Source organism: Alexandromys fortis, unplaced genomic scaffold (genome assembly GCF_014885135.2).
Source record: "Alexandromys fortis isolate MF-2015 unplaced genomic scaffold, M_Fortis_MF-2015_v1.1 scaffold_291, whole genome shotgun sequence".
Taxonomy (NCBI): Eukaryota; Metazoa; Chordata; class Mammalia; order Rodentia; family Cricetidae; genus Alexandromys; species Alexandromys fortis.
This window is the reverse complement of record NW_026068163.1, coordinates 727521-743771: the sequence shown is the minus strand read 5'-3', so window position 1 is coordinate 743771 and position 16251 is coordinate 727521. Positions and strand designations below refer to the sequence as shown.

The 16251-nt window shown below is 48.8% G+C and overlaps 1 protein-coding gene across 1 annotated transcript in view; it reads right to left on the bottom strand.

The window, feature by feature from the left end:
- Myl10 (myosin light chain 10) overlaps window positions 1-10015 on the bottom strand; it is a 33384-nt gene extending 23369 nt beyond the window's left edge. Inside the window, exons 1-2 of the mRNA XM_050127904.1 lie at window positions 9879-10015; window positions 8895-8978 (exon numbers count right to left, since the gene is read on the bottom strand). Of these exons, the coding sequence (XP_049983861.1) occupies window positions 8895-8978; window positions 9879-9964 (170 nt within the window). The 5' untranslated portion in view covers window positions 9965-10015. The remainder of the gene's footprint in view (window positions 1-8894; window positions 8979-9878) is intronic.
- Between the last annotated feature and the right edge of the window lie 6236 nt (window positions 10016-16251).

Here is a 16251-nt window from a genome sequence, read left to right as displayed (position 1 = left end):
CCAGCACACAGCTTTTACCTGGGAACAGTTTGGATTAATACAGAAACTGCAGAGACTCTACTAGCCTGCCCCAGCCCTAGCTAGCTTTCGGGGTTATTAATACTAGGGCTCTAACCCCTGAGCCACACCCCCAGCTCCTCACTGGTAGATTCTAGACACGTGGTCTACCTAACGGAGCCATGCCCCCAACCCACTTTTACTTCTGTTTTTTGAGTCTTGCCTGGTGGTCCAAGCCTTTCATCCCAACTACTCAGGCGGCTGAGGTCGGAGAAGCTTAAGATAGGTTGAGCTACCGAACAAATTGCAGGCCTGGGTGAGTTCAAGGTCATCCTGGGCACCTAGTGAACCCCAAAAAGTGCTACTACAGCCCTCACCCCCAATGACGACAGAGACAAGGTGATTAAATCATTGCCTATGTCATGTAAAAAGACATGGCATGCTGTTTCTAGAAAGGTGTGTCTTAGCTTGCGTTGTTTGTGTGTGGAATTGAGATGTGGATGGAGCAGCTGTCTTGGGGCTTTAAAGATACAAGATAGGAGGCAAGTGCCTAAAGGCGTGAAGAGAAGAAAAAAGAGGAACTGAGGCCATTGTAGAAATATATATATAATATAGTTTATATATTATATATATAATTTTTAAGTTAATATATATATATATATAATCTTCTATCTCAGGACTTCTTATATGCCAAGTTCCCCCACTGTTTATACCATTCTTGGGCACAAGCACATGCGCACGCGCGCACACACACACCAGCGGTCAACCTCAAGTGCTGATCCTCTGGAGCTATCCACCTTGTTTTGTGTGGGGAGAGGTGCTCACCCATAAAGACAGATGTCTCCACTATTAATCTCTGCTTTATTATTATTATTATTATTAGACTTATTTTACTTTTATGACTATTTTGCCTGCCTGTATGTTTGTATATCACGTGTGTACCTAGTGCCTGCAGATGTCAGAAGAGGGCATTGGATTCCCCCAGGGCTGGAATTATGAATGGTTGTGAGCCACCATATGGATGCAGGGAGCTGAATCTGGGTCCTCTGCAAGAGCAACAAATGCCCTTAACCACTGAGCCATCTCTTCAGCCCTGCTGTAGTTGTTTTTGTTTTAAGTGTCTCTCACTGAACCTGGAGGTCACCCAAGACCCTCGAATGGCTAGCCCGCAAGTCCCAGGGGTCCTCCAGTCTCCACCCCTTGCCGCTGAGGTTACAGATGCATGCCACATGCCCAGCTGTTTACAAGGTGCTGGAGACCTGAACCCGGGTCCTCATACTCTGCGATAGGCATTTTAACTGCTGAGCCACTCCCCAAGCCCCAACTTGGCTTTTGAAGTAGGGTCTCTCACTGAGACTAGGGACTGACTGGCCAGTGAGCCCGAGGATCCTGTCTCTACTTCCCCAGCACTAGGATTACAAGAGTGTACCACTGTGCTCAATTCTTTATGTGGGTCCTGGGGCTCAAACGCAGGCCCTCATGTTTGTCATGCAGACATTTTATGAACAGCCATTTCCCCAACCCCCAAACTCAATCCCCAATTAATATGGACTATTTGGGGGGAAACTTCTCCTTGAAGGACAGAGGCTCAATGAACTCTAGGAATTTCTAGCTACTGATTCCGGGAAGCGCCAGAAATCTGGGGTGGGGTAGGGGTTTGCGGGCTTCTCTGACAGCAAGAGGGGGGAGGGGCAGGCAGAGCTGGACCCGCCAGACTCTCCGTGGGGCTGAAGGGGATGGTGAGTGTCGTGACCCAGGCCTCCCCCCCCCCCACCCGGGGAACCAGGGAGAAACACACACACTGAATCAGGAGTCTTTCAAAGCAGACTTGTTTAAGGGTATCAAGCAGGGACTTACATAGGGTTGTGATGGGGGTGGAGAAGCCTGGGATGGGCCAACGCTGATCAAGGAACAAGGGCCAATAATCTTCTGCCACATTAGTGGTGTCTAGGCAGAGGGGGGCCTAGGTCGGGTAGCCAGAGACGGGTCCCCAAACTCGATCTGGGCTCAGGAAGTTACACTGGGCCTCATGCCCAGGACCCAGGAGGTCCAACAGGGGTTCTTATCACTTCCTCATGAGAAGGTCAGGATTGTCAGGAGACCTGCTACCAAGACTTACCTAAGCCTCCATCCCAGCTCCCTAGCCACACCCTAGTGCTGAGCCTGTGCCCCCCTCCACAGAGAGCCAACACAGGCACAGTAATCCATCTCAAGACCCGGCCCTCTCTGCTCTCTGGAGGAGCCAAGGTTCTGCTTTCCAGGGAACATGCAAGTGTCTCTGCTCAGCCTTGTTTACAGTTGTTGAACTATTTTCGTCAAATTAATTAAATACATGCTAAATCTTCTCCAATTTGTTGTGCGACAAATTAAAGATGCTAAGATCGCGAAATGCACACAAAACCTGTTTGTTCCAATAAATACCCACATAACAGCCCTGAGTCACATGGTATAGAATCTGCTTCCACCCCACCCACTACACCAGGGCAGAACTCTGACCACCCCCCACACACACACCCCGGAGTACCTAGGCTCACAGGGAGTACCCATGGCTTCCCATACTTCCCGATCCATTATACAATAATGACTGTGTGTGTGTGTGTGTGTTCATGTGAGTGCGTGTGTATGTGGGTGTGTTTTTTTCCTCAGACACCATCCACTTTTTTTGTTTGTTTGTTTTGTTTTGTTTCTCAGTCCTGGAACTTGTCAGGTAGGCTAGGTGGCTGTTTTCTAAACCCCAGGGATCTGCCTGACTCCATTGCCCCAAGTTCTGGGATTACAAGAGGACTCCACCACAGTCAACTTTTTTTAGTTTTTTAATTGGTTGGTTGCGGGACAGGGAGTTATTTTCAAGGCAAGATTTCTCGGTGTAGCCCTGGCTGTCCTGGAACTCACTCTGTAGATCAGTCTGGTCTTGAATTCACAGAGATCCCGCCTGCCTCTACCTCCTGAGTTCTGGGATTAAAGGTGTTGCACCATCCTGCTTTTTTAAAATCTAGCTTTAAAAAAAAATAGGTTCTGGGGATCAGACTCAGGTCCTCATGCTTGCACAGAAAATTATTTATTAACAGAACCATCTCCCAGCTCCTACCGTGGTGACTCTTGATATGAAGGACATGGCCCTCTGGGATTACAGAATATAGGTATCCAGCCTGTAATGGTTTGTTCTGTCCCTTTAAGAGACAAGCCCCTCACACTCCCACCCCTGTCTGCCAAGGCAAGTAGATCTTCCTTCCTTTCTGTCTCTCTCCCAAAGAGGCAGCTTCTGCTTCTCTCCCTCTCCCTTCTCCCCACTTCTTCCCTTCCCTCCCCTCTCTCTCTCTCTCTCTCTCTCTCTCTCTCTCTCTCTCTCTCTCTCTCTCTCTCTCCCTCTCTGCTCTTCTCCCTTCTCCCCGTTCTACCTTTCCCTTCCATAACCCACTAAATAAATATCCAACCTCACTTTGCATGGCATACCTGTCCATGTCTCTGCCTCTCACCTGCTGTGCAGCTCCCTGCCTGGGACCTGCTGCCTTTGTGGCTGCATTTGTGGCCCACCATGGTTTTGTGCCTGCTGCCCACTGCCACCACTTGGGGACCTGCAGCGTTTTACCATAACATTTATTTTTGCCATAACATTTGGTGCTCAGGACTCAGCCAGGCTCTCTCCATGTTCCCTCTTGCCCGCGGGAGGGCCTGCTGAGGGCACGTGGAACCCTGGGCTCTGGAACCAGGTTTCTTTACAACAGCTCTGTGTTCTATCTACTAGTGGCTTCGGTGGTGAGTTCTCTCCTTCCATCCCCCAACCACAGCCTTCACAGCTACAGTTGAGCCCTTCACTGACATTCATCTCTGGTTGCTTCCCACAGCTGAAAACGTGACCAGACTAAGCAGGATGGCCTCCCATGCTAGCACTGCACACTGTATGGTGCATGTGGTGCATGCGATTTGGGGCCCCAGTCCCTTGGGTTTTTCTGTCTCCTTTCTTTTTTTCTTTTCTTTTGGACCACTCAGAAGTGGTCCCCGCCATGAGAGACTGCTCAGAGCAGCCTCTAGCTTCTGAGTTGCCCGGACCGGAGTCAGTCAGGCTTCAACACCCCGCCTACAAAGAAGAGACACATTCCTACAGGCTTTGCAGTGTCGCCGTTTTACCAACACCCTGCTTATGGAGACGAGCCGTCCTGCTATAGGCCCTGTGGTCTTTTTGCGGGTTTTCACACTTTCAGCTATGGTGTAAACCCTCAAACTTCAGCCACCTGCCTATGAATGCTCTGCTGGTGTCCCACCGGCTCTGCTTTTCCTCAAACTGTCCCTGCCACCGCTACTGCTGGTCCCATGGAAATGACAAGATTAGGCAAGTCCATGAGGCAATTGTTTTCAATTCTAGCTCCCCACCGCAGCTTGTGGCGTGATGGCTCAGCAACAGGGCAGATCACACCTCTAGGTCCCTCTTGTTATTATGTTTAAAACTCATGTGTCTCAAAAAAATTGGCTTCTTCATGCAACAGGTGACTGCTGCCATTTTGACTGAGGTCAGGTGATCTTACCACCATCTTAAGTGAGGTAAGGTGACTTCACCACCAGGTCAGGTGACCAAGTCCTGCCATCTTTAATGAGGTATTTCCTGCCTGGTTCCCTGGTGCTGGCTCTGTTGCATGTGTGTTTTGTGCAGTGGCATGCCTTTGGTAGGACCCACCAAAAGCATCCACTTTGCCCAATTCCTGTTCATTCTATGTGTACATACATGTAACTTAAATACACCTATGTTTACTGTTAAATGTTATAATTGTCTGTTCATTGTATCTCATTCCAAACTACAAAACAATAAGTCTCATATTTTAAATTGGTATGTACTTTTAAGTCTCTTAATCCATCCCTGCTTTACGTGTTAAATTGACAGCTGGTATGGTCAAGCTTGGTCTCAGCTCTCCAGGCAGTTCCTATACTGTAGTTATAGCTCATCTATACCCAGTAAACAGCCCTCGACTGCTCAGCGATCCGGGGAATATGGCATTTAACTATTTAGTTATTAAAAGACTTTTCATAACAAAAAAAGACAGGTTGGCTCCTAGCAGCAGCACTCTACTTCCTCCAAAGAAGACAGAAAAGAAATGGGCAAAAAGCAATGTCCATCCATAATTCGCTTCAACTGTCAAGTGCTGATCACTGGGCAAAACTGCCTTTCATCTAAACTGAAGATCACCAGTCAGCGGACAGAATTGCTGGAATCGACAGCCTAGCTGCTCAGGTCAAGGTAGGCCTGTTTTCTAACAGATTTCTTAGCCCACGGGATCATCTGGAGCCTGGCAGGCCCTGTGCTAAACAGCAAAAGGCATATATGACCCTCAGCGACCATAGGTGCCAACCAAGTAAGTTCTCTGTTGTTTTTTAATCAATAACTCAAGTAAAATTTTATCTTTCTCAAAGACCTCTGATGCAGTTTGACAGATGAGAGGTTTTGTTGTTTAAAAGGACAGTCTCACCAAATAAATTTCAACAAGTACTAGATATCAAATCTCTCTCAAACTACCTTCCATAGTCTTAAAAACACTTTTCATTGTGCAAAAACATCTGTCACAGTCATTCTGATGTTTTCACAAGCCAAAAGAATTCTTGTGAGTTCCAGGGAGTTGAATTGAAGGACCCACCTTAAACAGGTCAAATACACCCCCCTCAATTCCCTGGCCCTAAAGCTTAACTTTGTCCTCTGTTCTGCCAATACCTTAAACAGGTATAAGAGACACCAGACATTTTCATACCACAAACACCAGACAGGAGCAAAGAGACCAGCTACGCCAGGATGTGACCAGCACCCAGTTTTCTCAGGCCCCTCCCCACAAGACGACACCCACAAATAAGCAGAAAGCAGTCTTGAGAATCCACCATCCCAATTCCTTTAACCTGTTGTGCTAACCTCCCACCTTTTTTTTTTATAAAAAAGAGATAAGAATGTAATGGTCTGTCTGTCCCTTTAAGAGACAAGCCCTGCCCATTCCTGCCCCTGTCTGCTGAGGCAAGCAGATCTTCCTTCCACTTCCAGCCTGAGTTCCTTCCTTTCTGTCTCTCTCCCAAAGAGGCAGCTTCTTCCTCTCTCCCTTCTCCCTACTTTTCCCCTTCCCTCCTCCTCTTCCTCCTCCTCCTCCTCCTCCTCCTCTCTCTCTCTCTCTCTTTCTCTCTCTCTCTCTCTCTCTCTGCTCTTCTCCCTTCTCCCCTTCCCCCTTTCCCCTCCATAACCCCACTAAATAAATATCCAACCTCACTCTGTATGGTGATAGATCTCTAATAGATCTCTGCCTCTATCTACCTGCCTGGGACCAGCTGCCTTTGTGGACCACCGTAGTCTCATTCCCACTGCCCACTGCTGCTACTCGGGGACCTGCAATGTTTTACAATAACATTTATTTTTACCATAAAACAGCCAAGTTCACACACCCTGGGATGTCAGCTGTCCAGCTGCACTCTGAGTAGGTAACCACCATGCACAGAGATGGATCTCCCAGCCATCTGGACTCTTTTCCAGGTAAGGCTTTGGCTGAAGTAGTCAAACTAAGGCTCCAGGAGTTCTCTGTGCTCTAGAATGTATGCCAACATCATTGCCTCTTTAATCCGGCTCTCCATACATACCCTAATGTATCCCCACTCTCCTATCCAAACAAGGCAGACTACCTTCATGAACCTTCTTCACTCTCGCAGTAGCTGGTGAGTAAAGATGGCAGAGGTGTCCCAGTGAAAGAATAATCATGAGAGGGCCGGGAGGTGGTGGCGCACGCCTTTAATCCCAGCACTCAGGAGGCAGAGGCAGGCAGATCTCTGTGAGTTCGAGGCCAGTCTGGTCTACGAGAGCTAGTTCCAGGACAGTAACCAAAAAGCTATGGAGAAACCCTGCCTCAAAAATCTAAAAAAAAAAAAATAATAATAATAATCATGAGAGCCCTACATGCACAAGCCTGTATATTGTATATTTAGAACTGTGCATATATTAAACCATCAATATCAGAACATTTACATATATATTATAATATTCTATACATGTAATATATAAGTCATTGTAAATGATAGTCAATTTACTGTGCTGTAGGGCACCAGAACTTATTCTCCCATTTGACTGTATTTTGGAAATATATTTTGGTATTCAATCTTCTCTTTTCTCTAGCCACTTTCTAATCTTCAGCAATCACTATCATACCTTTTCTCCTCTGAGATCAACTATTTTGTTTCTATACAAGTAAACACACGTGATACTTGTCTTTCATGGTATTTGTCTTTCTGTGTCTGAAAACCATGTACTAGCAAGATCTGCAAATGACCTGATACTTGGTTGGAGACCCTCCACAGTAGAGGCTCCTGGACTCCAACAGGTCCTTGGGTATATGAATCACGTGGAAGGAGAGGGGAAAAAAATGAAGAGTCGTGGGACATAGTAGCGTATGCCTGTTCTATATCCAGCTAAACTAGCCAGCAACCCTGAATTCTATACCCAACTAAATTAGCCAGCACCACAGGTGGATTTTGAGACTTGCAAACTTTCAAAACACCTGTCAATTCCTTCCAGAGGAAGGAAAGAATAAACAATTCAAGAAAGAGAAGGAAATGGGATTCACACAAAAGTGGCCCAGCCCAGGGGAATAACAAAGAGTAGCCCTGGATGACAGGATCCAGATTAGCAAAGAGGATACATGAGAGCAAAACGGCAGTGAGAAAGAGTCCAGGGAGGACGGAGGATTTTATAGATCTGATACTTTTCCTGAAACTTTAGAACAACTTAAAAGGCAACTAATCGAAGCAAAAGAACATTTAGAATCTGTGTCATGAATAAGAACAGGAGGAAAAGCTGAAAAGACCAGCGTTAGCACAAGACATACCAAGGCCAAGTTCTCAGCACAAAGATTTGTTTGCCCCAGAGGGACAAAGAACAGGGAATAAGAGACAAAGACAGGAGATAGAGGATGAGGGGGAAGGAAAAAGGAACAAAGAAGAGGGGGAAGGAATATTTACTGCCACCTCCAGGGTGGGAGAGGCTAACACCAACAAGTTGTTTTGTTTTGCTTGGACATGTTAATTAGGTGAGCCAAAAGAGGGCCCTTGATTGCTGGACTTCAGAACTTTGATAGCTGGATCTTGGTGGTCAGCCTCAGGAGGAAGAAGTAGCCAAATAAGGGGATAGACCTTGGTGGCTAGCTTTAGAAACACGATCTAATGGTTTAGCAAGGCAGAGGGAATGGGGGCAGGGCAAGGTTTGCCAGAGCCATGCTTGCCACGATCAGGCCTGCTAGAGCCCTTCAAAGGCCACAGCAACAAAACAAACCATGCTCACAGACCACCGAGTTTCCCAGTAGGCAGCACTCACATATTCCCAGCAACAAACACGTTGTTTAGTTCCAGTTTTCCTACTCAGCCTATGGACGGGGCTAAGGAAAGTTTAAGGCTAAAAAGGCAAATATTCTCAACGACGACAGTGGAAGAGTTCCAATGACAGATGCAGACAGGGAAAAATGAGAAAGAGAGTGGACAGAAACATAACACAAGCCGATGTCTTTGCTGTGAACAACATGGTGTGAGTATTTTAAGCTGTCAGCATTCTGGAGTCTTTAAAAATGGGGGACTAGGTCTGAGGAGATGGCTCAGTGGTTAAGAGTGCTTGCTGATCTTCCAGAGGACCCTGGTTCAGTTCCACAGTCAGGCAGCTCCAGGGGGTCTGACATCCTTTTCTGGCCTCTTCAGACACGGCATACACAGACACACACTCACACCCATAAATTAAAAAAAAAAATCTTTTCAGGAAATGGAGACAGGAAGGGAAACAAGTTACGTCTACAGTCCTCTGACCAGGAAGTTTCCAAACACGTTGTTAGGCCTTTCATTGTCGTAACAAAACACCTGATACAAACATGTGAAACAAAGAAAGGTTTGTTCTGACTCACGGAATCAGTCCATTGTTAGACGGCTCCATTGTCTTGCCTGAGGCAAGGCAGAGTAATGTGATGGAAAACCCAGGAAGCTGCACCCTTCATGAAAAACAGGAAGCAGAAAGAGGAGCAACAGTGAGTGAGGAATTCCAGGCAGACAAGTCTTTGAAGACCCACCCTTAATGACCTACTTCCTCTACTCTCCTCCTCCTCGGGTAACACCTCTCAGAAGTCTGCAAAGTCAGCCTGGGCCTCATAGAACCCGGAGACCACACTCTGCCTTATCTATTGTTTCAAGATCCCTCAGAAGTCCAGGTCCAGCTTCCTACCTTTCCCCCATCTCACACTCTCTGCCTCTGCGTGTGTCTCTGCCTGTCTCTGTCTGTCTGTCTGTCTCTATGTGTATGTCTGTGTTCTCTCTGTACATACCTGTTTATGTATGTGCAAGTACACATATGTGTGCATATGGGTGAAGGCCAGAGGCCACCCTTGGGTGTCATTCCTTTGATGTTGTCCACCCTTAGTTTGCTTCATTTTTGTTTTGAGACAGAGTCTCATGTAACCCAGGCTGCCCTTACGTTGACTCTGTGGCTAAGGATGACCTAGAACTTCTGATCCCTCTGCCTCCGTCTCCCAAGTGCTGGGGTTAGAGGACTGAATCACCAGAACTAATTTATAGGGCGCTGGGGATCGAACCCAGGACCTTGCGTGTGCTAGACAAGCACTCTATCAATTGAGCCACATCTCCTGCCTGTCTAGTGAGCCCCGGGGATCTGCTTGTCTGCAGGCTCTGGGACTACAATCTCAAACAAGCATGCCTGGCTTGTTTGTCTTTTTTAAATGTGAGATATGGGGATAAAAAGAACGTTACACATGGCTGACTGAGCTGCCTCCCCTGGCCCGTCAGCCTTTCATCTGAGCCCACCCAAAGTCCTAGACACACATTTCCCCAAGTTTCCAAAGTCCTCACGCTGCTGCAGAGATAGGAGGGAGGCGAACCGGCTTTGGAGTGAACAGCAGTAACAAGGTGTGAGACACGGAAGCCTTTTTCCTGTGAGGAGGATCCAGCTGTTATCTGTCAACATCTGCCAAAGGAGAGGGTGTCACTGGGCCTTGGTCTCTGTCCCAGATTTCTGAACAGTGGTGAAAGGCTTCGGGGAAGGAAATGTTCAAATAAGGAAGCCGTGGAGAAGGAAGGAGTTCCCTGCCTCGGGATGCTTGTGACTGGAGACTGTACACGTACCCAGGAGCAATGAGCTCTTGGCAGGAAACCAGCAAAAGATAAGAAATTCCCCCATCCAAAAAAAAAAAAAAGTCCTGAGAAAATTAATAGGATAAGAGCAACGAGACGGAGAAGAAAGAAAAATAGGACCTGTGGCCAAAACCTAGGCACCAAGAGGGAAATGAAGCTTTGGTTTTTCAAGATAGGATTTCTCTGGGTAGCTTGGGAGCTTGTCCAGGCACTTGCTCTGTAGACCAGGCTGGCCTCGAACTCACAGAGATCTGCCTGCCTCTGCCTCCTGAGTGTTGGGATTAAAGGTGTGTGCTATCATGCTTTTATATATATGAAAAAAATTCAACTTTTTACAAAGTTAGCTCTGGGGAATCAGACTCAGATCCTCATGCAAAAGAAATACTTTACCAGCGGAAGCATCTCCCAGCGCCTACCGTGGTGACGTAGGAGTGCGCCTCCACCATGCCTAGTTCAAAGAGACTCTTAAGATGAAATGAAGCTCTTAGGTGGAGATATTGCCTACACTGTCTGCAGAAGTCAATGCTATCTGGGGGAAAAGCCCAAATTCAAAAGGACCGATTCGTCTTTCCTACTGATTTGGGTGCCATCCCAATTTATTTGTTTAGAGAGAAACTCGTTATTCTCGCTGACTGGGCCACCTTCCTGCTTCTGTGTCTGAGGTTTTTGGTGAAATTATTTGTGAAATATACTGAATCTACACAGTGCATAAGCACTGTTTATATGGTGGTTATCTACTTGACTCCCGTGCCCTCGCCTCTCCTCCAGAGAACTGGAACAGCAGTAGATGCTTTGAAACCTGCTTTGTGTCCAGCTGGTGGCTCAGTCAGTAAACACTTGCTACACAAGCCTCAGGATCTGGGTTTGAATCCCCAACCCTGGGTAAAACGCTGTACATGGGGGCACATCTATAGCCCCAGATCAAGTAGAGGTCAGCAGATCCCGCTGCTCAGTCTAGCCGAACTGGTGAGCTGAAGGTTTGGTGAGAGGCCCTGTCTCAAAAAATAATTTGGAGAGAGGTAGGTCTCTGGCCCCCATGTGCTTATGTATGTACGCAGAACACACACGCACAAACACACAGAGGAGCATGGAAGGAAGGGAGGAAGAGAGGGAGAGAGGAAATGGGGAGGAGAGACAGAGCTATAAGAAGAGAGACAGGCATCATGTCCCTTCTGGAAGCCTCTGTCTCCAGCTTCAGGTTATTAATTTCTCCCGTGATTGAGAAGCCCACGCAGGTATCCACTAGCGATGCGTACACCGCGCCTTGGTGGAATCACGCTCCCATCTTCAGTTCTCCTGCGACTATCTTCTGTGACGAGTGTTTGGCTCCTCACGCACACGCAGGAGACTCATACTTACGCCCTGTGTTTAAAGTGACCCTCCCTGTGGATCCATCTGACCCCCGCTCTGGAACTCAGGGGCTCTGCTTCTTCATTTCAGTTCCTCTTTATTTGGGTGTGACCAGATCTGGAGGTGTGTGGGTGGGGCTTGCACCTCTTCCCAGACATATGGAGGAAGGATGACTCCAAGGTACCCCAGAAGGACTGGAGGGTTGAGTCAGGGTCTGCCTACATTCAGACCGCCTGTCAGAAAAGAGGACACCTGGGTTCCCATCAGCTAAATATAACAGCCATGGTGATGGTGGTATATGTCTTCAATCCCAGTGCTTGGGAGGCAGAGGGAGGTGGATCTCTGTGAGTCTGAGGCCAGCCTCGTCTACAGAGCTATGCCAGGACAGCCAGAAGAGTTATACAGAGAAACCCTGTATCAAAAAACAAAACTCTTCATTCCTCTCCTTCCTCCTGTTCCTCTTCCATCTTCTCTTCTTCCTCCTCCTTTTCTCCTCTATCTTTTCTTCCTCCTTTCCTTCATCCTCCTTTCCTTCCTTATCCCAAGCTCATGATCCCCCTGCCTCAACCTCCCACATTTTGGGACTACACTTGTGCCACCTGCCCAGGGTAAATACCTCAGGCCCACACAGCAGTGGCTAACAGAGTTGAGAGGGCCACAGTGCCTTCCTGACTATTTCAGCACCTTTTCAGCCTCCACGCCCTTCCCTAGAATCCCCCAGTGAGGGGCTGGGGTGTGGCTCAGTGGTAGAGCCCCTGCCTAGAATCCCCCAGTGAGGGGCTGGGGTGTGGCTCAGTGGTAGAGCCCCTGCCTAGAACCCCCAGTGAGGGGCTAGAAGCATGGTTTAATAGTTTAGCATAGGGAGGCCTTGGATTCAATCCCTAGAACTGAAAACAACATTAAACAAGAAGGGATTCCATCAGGGATAGCATACGTGTCCAGTCACACTGTAGTCACCCCCACAGGAAAGCAGACAGACACACGCAGCTTTGTTACTCATCACGTGTGCCCTGCCCTCTGTGCTTGCCTCCTCTCCCCTTCTGTAAAGTACTTAGTTCTAGCACCCACCTGCCAGGACAGGACTCAGGATTCCAGACGGATCCCAACTCCTGATGCACTGTGTTATTATTCCAGACACATGTTACAAAGCCCGTCCATCCCCAGGACAGCGGCGCTAAGTCTGTCACAGCGCTGAGCCATCTGAGATGATTTAAGAGTTCTGGGCCAAGGAAGTGTCCCCAGGCACAACTGCTGCGTCCCTTCCAGGGCCACAGGATAGATCAGCCCGAAGCTGGGCTGAAAGGACCCTCCTCCAGGTGCCGCTGTCAAGGATGTGCCTGGCGCGGTCTCTCTCCACCCGCCACTCTAAAAAATGACTCCGAGGCAAAGAAAGCAGACACTGTGGGCTATAAATATTTCAGGGCAGAATGAACGTCCTTCCCCAGCCCGGCTTGCAGTATATATTATTTATAAAACCATAACTTGAGTTGAAAGGTAGTGGGCGAAAAAATAGACAGTCTCGAGTCAGATTCAATGGGAAGTGGGAGGGGAGACGCGGGTGCCTGAGCCGCGCAAGGTCACAGGAGGTCATCTGGCCACACCTCCCGGGCTCCTGCGTGGTCCAAAGGAGGCCAGCTGGAAGGACCTGGCTGTCAGGTCAAACAACCAGGATCCTGCTGGCTTCTCAGGACTCTGTCGGTGAGTTCCCAACAAACGCTAAAGCTGGAGAGAAAAAGAAATTGAAACCGGAGGTCGACGTTGGTGTTTCCACATTATTATTTTATAATATTTTTATTGCCTTTTTATTTATGCTGTGTACGTGCCAAAGCACACCATCTGGAGGTCAGAGTACAACTCTCAGACGTCAGTTCTCTCTCCCTTCACCAACTTCATCCTGGAGATAAAAACTCACCATCAGGTCACCAACGCGTTTACCTGCTGGGCGTCCCGCTGCTCCTCCATCTTATTTTGTGAGACAAGGTCTCTCACTGAGCCCGGGACTAGCCAATTGCCAGAACTGACTGGCCAGAGAACCCCAGGGATTTCCTCTCTCTCATCCCCCGCCCCCCACACACACTGAAGTTACAGACATGTACTACCCTGTCCAGCTTTTACGTGGATGCTCAGGGTTTGAACTCAGGTCCTCACGCTTTATGCAACCCCGCTTATATCCCCATAGCCCAAGAGAAGCAGCATTTCCCCCAAGTTCCCGACAGAGATGAGGGCTTGTCGTGAGGGAAAAGCTGGGAAGGCTGCCCCCAAGGCCATGGCGTGAGCCTCCTGTTTCCACATTCCGCCCTCGACCCATTAAAACAAATAAGGAGAAAATACTGGATGAGTTAATTCGCTAAAATGGACCCAAATGAAATAACTGATGATATTTTTCCCCAAAGGAAACTTGAGTTAATTTGACCGGTGACTTGTGCCAGGCTGCCAGTCTCAACACACACAAGAGGGGGTGTGGAGACAGGAGGGGTCAACGGGGACTTGCACACCCCTGCAGCTCACTATGCCGGTCCAGATTCCACATTCACAGCTGTGAGATGGACCGATGGTGGTGTCCACTCGGTCACACGCCGCTGCCAGCTCCTGCGCAAGCGCCGGGATGTTTCTCTTGCTTTCTGTTCGGAAACAAAGCTCGAGAGTCACGGGCGCCGTTAACATCCACAGCTGACGTCCGTGGTGATGGGCACCTGGGCCCAGCTGTGGGTGACGCGTGAGGCCAGCCCGAACTACAGAGCGAGGGTCAGAACACAGAAAGAGAAAGAGCAGTCTGGGGCTGGATCTCAGCGGGTACAGTGCTTGTCTGGCATGCATGAGGCCCTGGCTTCCATCCCCAGCATGGCATAAGCCAGGTGTGGTAGAACACGACTGTGACCTCATCAGCAGGAGGTAGGAGAATCACAAGTTCAAGGTCGTCCTTGACTATGTGGCAAGCTGGAGGCCAGTCAGCCTGGGATACATCGAGAGCCTCTTTCTAAGTTGAATGAATGAGGAAAGGAAAAAGGGAGGGAAGGAAGGAAGGAAGGAAGGAAGGAAGGAAGGAAGGAAGGAAGGAAGGAAGGAAGGGAGGGAGGGAGGGAGGGAGGGAGGGAGGGAGGGAGGCAGGGAGGGAGGGAGGGAGGAAGGGAGGGAGGAAGGGAGGGAAGGAAGGACGGAGGGAAGGAAGGATAGAGGGAAGGAGAGAGAGAGGGAGAGAGGGAGGGAGGGAAGAAGGGAAGGTGGGAGGGAGAGGGAAGGGTTATCGAAGGCAGGCCTGAGCCGCTCAGTGCCTGTGGGGGTGACCACAGTGAGATCAGACACCTAGAGTGGCCCTGACAGAATCTTCTGAACTTTTTTTCTGGCCAAGAGTCGATGTGTCTCAGGAGGCCTCATCGGACCTTAGAAATCTTTTTATCTGCTCTCCAAGTGGGTACACACACGACTGTTGAAGTCTGTCTCCGGTGTAGGCTCCACCCCAGGCCCTGAGCAGACCCCACCTGCTGCCAGACCCCACTTGGGCCCAGGTCCACTTCTCTTCGCAGCCCAGCTCAGTCACACACCCCAGGGGAAGCTCCCCCAGCAGCTGTCCCCGCCTGGGTTCTGGTCCCTGCTGGGCCCCTCCTATTTTCACATCCCCTGCTCTGCCCAATAAAACAAATAAGAAGGAAATACTAGACAAGTTAATTCGCTAAAATGGACCCAAATGAAATAACTGATGATATTTTTCCCCAAAGGAAACTTGAGTTAATTTGGCCGGTGACTTGTGCCAGGCTGCCAATCTCAATACACAGCCGCACGCGAGCACACACACACACACACACACACACAGAGGCCTCCTCCCAGGGACAGTTGACAGCTGCCTCATGCAGGCCACCACCCTGTGGGAAGTGGAGGTGGGCTGAGGGAGACAGAAGCAGTCTGGGGAAATGCTATTACAATTTCATACAAGTACGCACTGAAAATGTAAGCACACACCTGCTTGCACACACACACAGGCTTGCACAGACAAGCACACAGTGCATACATCCAAATAAGTGTAAGCTCACAAACATACTCATGCATGGACACACTCAGAGCATGCATACATCAAGTATACAATCAAAGTGTGCACACATCCACACATGCACCCACCCACACCACTCATGCTTGTGCACATGCTCAGAGCATGCACACACTCAAATACAAACACACTCACACATACAAGTGCACACACACACAAGCATACACAAACTCACGGATACACACGCTCATGATTCCCCACATCCAAAGCACACAAGCACAGGCACATGTACCCTCGTGTGTGCACATGTGAGTGCAAACTTCCAAAGTATACATACCAACGCATGTACATACAAGACATGCACCGACAAGCTGTATGCTTTCACGCATGCACAGCTGTGTGCACACACTCAAAGCATGCCACACACATCAGTGCACACCCCCAGAGGATGCACACACAAGCACATGTACTGCCAGGCATTTTCAAACACAAAACATGCACACAGCCACACATGTGCATGTTTACACACCCACAGGTGTGCTTCACAACTGCTCTCCAGCAATGGGCACCTGGCAGATGACTCAGTGGTTTCCTCTGCAGACCACTGCTGGAGAAAACCATAGGAACTCATTGCTGGGGCTTGGGAGACGGCTCTATTGGTAAAGCGCTGGCCACACAAGCACAAAGGCCAGAATATTACCCCAGAACCCACACAAAAAGCCAGGTGTTGTGGCACACACTTCTAATCCAGCCCTGGGAGACTAGCGAATCCCTAACGCATGCTGGCT